This window comes from Pundamilia nyererei, unplaced genomic scaffold (assembly GCF_000239375.1).
Source record: "Pundamilia nyererei isolate P.nyererei 1_Seehausen unplaced genomic scaffold, PunNye1.0 scaffold00154, whole genome shotgun sequence".
NCBI classification, from domain to species: Eukaryota; Metazoa; Chordata; class Actinopteri; order Cichliformes; family Cichlidae; genus Pundamilia; species Pundamilia nyererei.
The window spans coordinates 1,409,024-1,416,977 of record NW_005187555.1 but is presented as its reverse complement, the minus strand read 5'-3'; the positions used below and the strand labels follow the sequence as shown (position 1 = coordinate 1,416,977).

The window sequence follows — 7,954 nt, the reverse complement described above, 5'->3', positions numbered from 1 at the left end:
GGATGAACCTCATGAATTCGTTTTGTTGCCAAGCTGAAGGATGAAAGACAGTACAAAGCGTAGAATAAGAAACAGACGTCTGCTGTGACTGTTGTTCTCTCTAATGCTGCGTCTCCAGGATGACGTGTCCATCGAAGCACTCAGAGGGTTGGACGTTGTTTGTTTCTGTCAGTCTTCAGCATTTAGGACGACGCGTTTGATTCGTTCGGTTTCCTCTTCACACATTCAAGGCGCCAGTGAAATCTCGTGGGGTCCTCTGCAGCGGAGGACGCCGCCCGGCCGTCTGTGACAGCGATCATTAATGTGCGTATGTACTTTGTGTGTTATTTTGTGTGTACTGGCTGCTGTCAGGTTTTTCCTGGTTAAAATAAATCAGGTAAAAGTTTTACTGTAATTTGGCATCCTGCTGATGTTACAGCGATGCTGTGCAGCACACCCTGAGGCCTGAACGCTGCTATGAGTTTGGGGGAAAAATATTCCTGCTTCTCTGAAAACATCACAATCAATCTGAGCAGCGAAGCTACCAAAGAGCAGCTTAATATTTACACTTCCACATGATCACCTGCTGTTTCACGATGAATATAAAAACTGCAGATCAGTGTTAGTTCATAAACTGGGTGATTAAATCGTGTCCTTTAATGAAATGAAGACGAGCTGCTGATGTAAAAGCTCTCACATATTTGTGAATGAGTTTCATTTAAAAGCTCTTATTGTTGTTTTAAAATGCTACAGTCTTTGTGGTCTTTGCGTCTGCGGTCGGCTCCAGTGCGCTCGAGTTATTTTGAAACGATTACGGAGGAAACTGTTAAGAAATGAGTCATGGCAAAAATTCAGGTGGGTGCTGCGCTGCGGTCTGCACACTTACACCTGAAGGAAAACCAACGTGATGAGCTCAGCGTGACAGTTTCATGCAACTCATTGATTTATAAGAATATGAGCTGAACTCATCCTGAAACAGTCCTTTCATAATTTTTGGATTTAAGACAAAACAGACGAATAATTAAAAAAGATTTTTAAAAAACTTCTGAAAACATTTTTCAAAGATGAATTAATTAGAAGCTAAATTACAAAAGGATTCATTTAAATATTTAACACGATGCTCATATTTAGGTTTGAATTTCAGTTTGTTTCTGTGTTTAAATTATTAAATATAATAAATGTAATAATATAATTATAAAAGCACAAACTGAATCACATTAAAGACGAAACGACTCCATAAATCTAATCAGATGCAGAAAAAAGGTCATTTTGTAAATGAAGAACAGATTTTTATTGGTTAAACCTGGACGTTTGTTTTGGTTGGATGGTTGTGAGAGGACGCCGCTCGCGTGCGCTGCTCTGGATTTAATCAAAGCGTCAGTTTTACAGCAGCTCAGTGAACGCGGCGCCGTCCTCTGCACTTTATTTAAAGATCAATAACAGCTGGATGACGGCTCGTTAAACGTGTGGTGGATTTGAACTGAAACCTGGATAATGTTGTTAGAAATGCAAGCGAGGTGACACGAGCGCGTGAACGGGCCGCTGAGGCCGCGGCTCGTTAAATCAGCAGCTCGTTATCTGCGTGTGAAGAAGAGCAGGCGGGTTAATAAAACTAGGCTTTAATGATACGTGAGGATTACAAACATCTGATCAACATAGAAAAACTGTCTCAAATTCAACCTTCCTGTTAACAAATCAGTCTGCCCCGCCCCCCGGGGGCCGCGCAGACCCGTGGAAGCGCTCTACACGTTCGCCGTGCTTCTGCTGTGCTCGTGTGGCTCCAACTGGCTCTGGCAGCGCAGCCGGCGGTCTCGGGCCGCCGTCTGCAGTAATCCGTTTAACGACGAGGCGCCGCCGTGCAGGGGCCCCGGGGGGCCGTAGGCGGAGTATCCGGGGATGAAGGGGGAGGCGTAATAGAAGTGTCGGGGCAAGGCGGGGCCGTGGGGGAACGGGGTCCGTTGCTGTCCCGCCCCCACGCTCTGTGCTGAGTCACTACATCCTTTGCTTTTGTCCGAAGACGTGGCGATCTCAGCCAGCGACCAGAGTTTGGGTTTGGGGGCCACGTTCGGCCCCTGGGTGGTGCCGCAGGGGCGCTCCTTAGACCGCGGGCTCGGCGTGCGCGTCCCCTCCAGCACTCTGAGCGTCTCCGGGGGGGCGCTCCGAGGAGGGTCCGCCGACATGTCCACGGGTCTCCGGTCCACGGGGGAATCCTTAAAGTCCAGCTCGTCGAATCCTCGATTGGCGTCGCTGCCGCCGTCCTCTCTGAACGCCAAACTGCGGGAGTCTGGGGGGGGAGGCGGGACAGGCCAGGTCAGACCAAACACACATCAGCGTTCAGCGTGCAGGGTTATGAGTTTGATTCAAACACACACAAACAAAATGCACTGCATATTAGACCCCGCCCCCTCACATCTGCCTTATGGTCACGGTTTCCGCAGCCCAAACAAAATCAGCAGCCAATCAGCAGCTGCTCTCACGACCAATAAATCGACTTTAAAGAAGAAAGAAAAGAGTTCAGCCTGAAAGTGTTTGATTCGTCCAGATCAATGACATCATCAGTGAGAAATAATCAATCAGAAGAACGCCGCCGCCGACCGTCTCCACGCTTCAGCATCATTAAACGCACTCAGCTCCCAACATCTTCTCCCGCTTCTCTCGCCGTGCGCCTGCCGCTCTTCACTTTTTAAAAAACGGGTCCAGAACATTCTTTGATTTTAACCGATGATCTGATAAAGTCTGAAATGATGAAAATCTGAAGCTGATCAATAATCTGATCTATGAACAAACAGGAGCAGTAACAACGACAGACCTGATCAGGACGAGCCGCTCGCTCTGCTCACACTCAGAACTAAAACCAACCTCATCAAACTGTTTCCACTGCAGCCGCTGCGATGATGTCATCACCTACAAGAACGGATGGAGAGGAGCGCCGGCAAACGTCTCCGGGTTCCCGACGCGTGTCACGTGCAGGTCATTTTAAAACCCATCAATTAATCGATCAATCGATGGATGGACCCCTCCCCCCTCACTCACCAGCTTCACGCTTCGGCTCCGTCTCCTCGCTGCTCGCCTTCAGTGGCTCCTCGTCCTCTTCGTTGTGTTCCAGGTCGATGTTGTCCTCCTCTTCCTCGTCCTCGCTCCTGTTCCGTGGCGTCCACGTCATCTTGTTCTCCTTCTTCAGCCGGCGCCGGGCGTTGGCGAACCAGGTGGACACCTGCGTCAGGGTCATCTTCGTGATGATGGCCAGCATGATCTTCTCGCCCTTGGTGGGGTACGGGTTCTTCCGGTGCTCGCTAAGCCAGGCCTTCAGCGTGGCCGTGGCATCCCGTGTGGCGTTCTTCCTGTAGGCGGGGTCTCCATACGGATATGGGCCCAGCGCCCCAAACGGGTGGTAGTCCAAGGACCCGGAGATGCCCGAGGACGGGTCGTAACCCGGACTCTGAAACAGAAACCATCATGTTAGTGGTCAGCTCGAGTTCCCACGCAGTTTAACCCGAGGGTCACATGACCACACGGCTTCAAACTACAGACCCAAACACAGAAGGAGGAAAGACCTCGCTCAGTTTAATCCACCTGAAAAATCTCACAGCCTCACAGAAATGTACAATGTTCCTCCTTCAATTTAAAATACATTTAAAAAAAATAATTTAAAAAAATGAATTAAAGAATAAGTAAAAATATATATAAAAATAAAAATGTAAAAACAAAAATAAGTTAAAAAAAACCATTAAAAATAATTTACATTTTTTTTAAATAAAATAAATTAAAGAATAATTAAAACTAAATTTAAAAATGTAATTAATAAATATAAATAATAATTAATTCAAAAATAAAAGACAAATAATTAAAATTTCTTTTTATCTTATAAATAAGATTTTAAAAAAGATAAAAAAAAACAGATTAAAAATGAATTTTAAATAAATGTAATAATAAATTCAAAAATCATTGAAAATAAATGAGAAAAATAACTTTTTGAAGAGCAGATATTTTCATTGTACGGACCGGAACCAGACCCGGACCCGAGCCCTGGCCGTCTCCGCGCGCACTCACCACATAGGAGCTGAGCGCCGCGGCGGCGCGCGGCTCCCCTCCGTAGGGCAGCTGGGGGCCGAAGCCAGGGGAGGTCGCCGGTCCGGAGTACGGAGCGAAGGCGGAGCCGGACGCGGAGCGGCCGAGCTCCTCGGAGCGCGCTCCCAGGAGGAGGCCGGAGCCGAAGGAGGAGTGCAGAGCCAGAGGCGCGTGGGGCTGGAACAGGAAGCCCTGAGGGTACGACATGACTTTTACGCGCGGGAGAAGTCGCGTCGGAGCGCGGGACGGAGGAGGGAAGAGCGGGCGGAGAGGAGCGGGAGTTCCAGGAGCATCGCAGGAGGCTCGCGGCGGCACTTTGTCCGCTCCGGCTCTGCGCACCCGATCTGCGCCGAACCCGCAGACAGACTGAGCGGAGAGGAGGCTCAGCTCCACCTCCGCACGCTCACACCTCCTCCTGCTCGCTCTCTCCTCTCCCCTCAGCCCGCGCGCACTCTGCGAGCAGGTGGAACTAACGCGACCCTACAAAATAAAAGCACCAGGATAATAAGGCTTCACGTTCCTCACACCTGCAGAGTTTCTGACTGTTTGTGCACGAAACACGTCATCAAAGTGCGCCGTGGACCAACATGTAGTTTATGAAATATTCCAAATGATTCGTGACAAACAAATATTACTCCACTCTTTAGCTCCTTTGGTTTGACTTAGCCAATAAAAACTTTGGGTTTAGGTTTAGCCAATAAAAATGCTTGGTTAGGTTCTTGGTTTAAATAAACTCCCAGCAGGACACAAACATGAGTTGATGTGTGTTCGGAGCTCAGAGGGTTTAAACCTGCATTACACCTGCCGGCCACCAGATGGCGATAGCAGTGGTTTCAAAGTGACTGTAGCTTTGCAGAGGTTTCTCATGTGACGTCACGCACACATTGGATTGGACGTGATACGACCTGCATTCACTTTGGTTGTTAGCAGGTTGCTGCGTTCACTTGTAGCTTGCACTGAAGACGACGATACGTCTGCAAACGCTCAACAAGAGCTCGCTGAGTGGGATTAAAACTTGAAAATGTGAGCTCCAAACAGGAAATAGAAATAATTCACCCTCAGAGTTCAGAGTTGAACTTTTGCTTTAAAGGCAAATGATTATAATTTCATTTTTAGTAGTTGGCAGGTGTTTGCAGACAAGTTGGCATCTTCCATACAAACTATAGCAAAGAGAGGTTATCCTGCTGTGTTTCAGGAGGAAGGATTATGCTCATTGGCTAAAACATGTGATTAGCTGGTCATTAGCCAATGAGTGCGCGGTTCAACAGCTCTGGTTAAAAAAAAAACGCTCATGCTGAGGTTTTGAAACGTAAGTAGATTACGTATCAGATGCTACATCACAATTAACAGCCACAGGGGTCAGTAGGAACAACTTTAACTTCTACACAGAGGAAAAATCATCAGAAGGGCGGGGTTTGAGTGTAAAAGTTACATTCCTTCATTCATTTTCAGTTTAATTGATTACTTCCTGTGGAAATGTCATCAGTTCTAATTGTGTGACTTAAGAAGCGTTCAGGACGTGATGTCACTTCAGGTGTTCGGGATTCCACTGATGCGTAACAGGTGACAGTGTGAGCAGGACAGATGCCGTGACAGGCAGTACAATCCGGTGAAACATCAAACCAGGCCGTCCCGCTCTCGCGTATTTTAGCGTTCTCTGCTGAACAGTGTTGAATTATGAACTTGGTGGCGATCGATCTGCTGACTGATTGGTGTGCGTGTGGGAGAGCGTGGACACCTGTGGCTGATGCTGAGTGTCCTGAGAGCAGCTCAGTGAACTTTGAGGATCTAAGCCCACACCGCCTCCGCCTAATCTGATTAGTGGGGACTATAATTAGCAGAGTGCCAGCAAGGAGAATACTCCCCGCGTCAGTGGAAGTCCGGTCGCTGCTTTTCGGTGAAACCAGCTGAAGTCCATCTCTAATGGCCACGTCCACGGATTTTCAGAACGAGGCTGCAGGAATTTCCACGTTTGCAGGTAGGAGCACAGCGAGGAAGCCGAGTTCGGTGCATTAACTGCTGTTGATCCCAACACTCCACAGGCCATTTCAGGAGGCACGCCGTCACAGGTTCTCTCTCACAAACGTCATCCTGTTTGGAAATCATACTTTGAGATGTAAACAATAGTTACTACTACTAGTTAGACATTCCTGTAAATACTCCAAATATTTCATTTTAATTCCCTGTAAGTCTTTTGTTATAGTAAATAAATGAAGATTACAAAGCATCATGGGACTTTTCTGTAATGTCACACATTTTACTGTAAGTTCACATAAACTTTATTTAAAAGATGGACAGCTGTGACCCAAAGAGGAACAGGACAGGTAAAAACAAAGACTCTAAATCAGCTAAAGCAGGGGTGTCAAACTCAAATACACAGTGGACCAACATTCAAAACTGGAACAAAGTCGCGGGCTAACGTTAATATTTATTGAAATATATTTATTCCTCCAGATATAAGAATGAATCTTTTCTTATGGACTCAAACACATTTTGCTGAAAAACTGAATATGGAACAAGCAAAGCTTAATACTAAACAATATATATATTAGCTGTATAATACCAGTAGGCCAGCTCTGATAGTAATTTGTTATGGCTTCGCGGGCCAAATGTAATTAGGTTGCGGGCCAAATTTGGCCCGCGGGCCAGAGTTTGACACCTATGAGCTAAAGAGATCAAACAGTTTGTGTATCAGGATGTAAACATGTTTATTTAACATGGAGTCTATGGGGATGGACTCACTGTGTTTTTGATCATGTGACTGATGGATGTCAGCGTAGTGCAGGATCTGAAATGTTAGGCAGAGTCACCTCGGCCTTTATTTCCCGAATTAAGTTTAGTCTAGACTCCATTTTCATTTTATCAAGTCTGGGCCTGGCTTTAGTCTGAGATGTTTTTAATCCCTCCTCCTGCTTTAGGTGACGGTCTGAGTGAGACGGCTCGATTTGAGTCGATGATGCAATGCTAAACGAATATTGATTTGCTGCAGTGAATCCTGGGTAAAGTGAGCAGCCTCTCTCCGGCTGCACTGAGGGGGAAACAATGCGAGTCGGCTGATCCTCTGCAGAGGCTAAGCAGTTTAACAGAGACGTTTTCATGCTTTTTTAAGCATCTTTCATTAAAGCCCTCTGCACCGGCTGAGGTGCGCGCCTCTCCTCCTCCGCCTCCTCCTCGGGTGCTCAGGAGGGCGAGCCCACCGAGGGCTTCCTGCTGGATGGAGTAATGACTCGGAAAAGCTCTTTCATCATCTCCACGGCGAGCCCCCCAGCAGGCCCGCCCCTGGAATGACACTGTTCTGCTGTTTTATCATATCGAAAAGTTATGTTCACAATTTGCACGAACAAAGTCGAACACTGAGGGAAGTGTGGCGGCGGCGTTTCCCCCGTATTCTCAGTGGCACGACTCTTTTGTGAAGATTTTCACATGAAAGGAGCGCTCGTTTGTTTCCTCCAGCAGCTCCCGAATGAGCTCAGCCCGCAGGGCAGATGTCCAGAGGTTACTTAAAGACTGTGTGTTTAATTAATTGGAAAACACTCGTTTTTAATAGTTATTATTCAAGTATGAAATGCAATCCTTGTAATCTGTGTGCACACATAATTAGCACCCATGAGATTTCAGCATGCAGTGCTTCAGAGAGGAGACGGTTACATCAAACCGGTGCACATCCTCATTCAATGGTTGTTTACACGCTGATCAATGAGCACTGTAATCAGATGAGAGGCAGAATTTAAGAGTGCAGCGGCAGGAAATCAGTCTGCACTCAGGTCTGATCCTCTCACGGCTGTCTGACGATGTGCTGGATATCCGGGCTCAGACCGAAGCTGTTTGCATTACAGAAAACCTCTACAAACCAGGTGTGAGGGGACAGGTATGAGGGGGGACAGGTGTGACAGAGGACAGGTGTGAG

General features: G+C 47.1%; 2 protein-coding genes across 5 annotated transcripts in view; one reads left to right on the top strand and one right to left on the bottom strand.

Moving 5' to 3' along the window:
• Positions 1-1,597: 1,597 nt before the first annotated feature.
• Positions 1,598-4,551, bottom strand: LOC102195820 (iroquois-class homeodomain protein IRX-5-like). Its single transcript, XM_005745150.2, has 3 exons — positions 4,030-4,551; positions 3,013-3,418; positions 1,598-2,263 (listed from the first exon to the last, which is right to left on the bottom strand). Exons 1-3 carry the CDS (start codon positions 4,252-4,254, stop codon positions 1,722-1,724), a joined length of 1,173 nt encoding a protein of 390 aa, XP_005745207.1. The 5' UTR covers positions 4,255-4,551; the 3' UTR covers positions 1,598-1,721.
• Positions 4,552-5,881: 1,330 nt separating this feature from the next.
• Positions 5,882-7,954, top strand: part of LOC102196089 (ankyrin repeat domain-containing protein SOWAHC) — a 44,386-nt gene continuing 42,313 nt past the window's right edge. For all 4 annotated transcript variants that reach the window (XM_005745151.1, XM_013913855.1, XM_013913853.1 and 1 more), the window contains exon 1: positions 5,882-6,025. In XM_005745151.1, the coding sequence (XP_005745208.1) occupies positions 5,971-6,025 (55 nt within the window). In that variant the 5' untranslated portion in view covers positions 5,882-5,970. The remainder of the gene's footprint in view (positions 6,026-7,954) is intronic.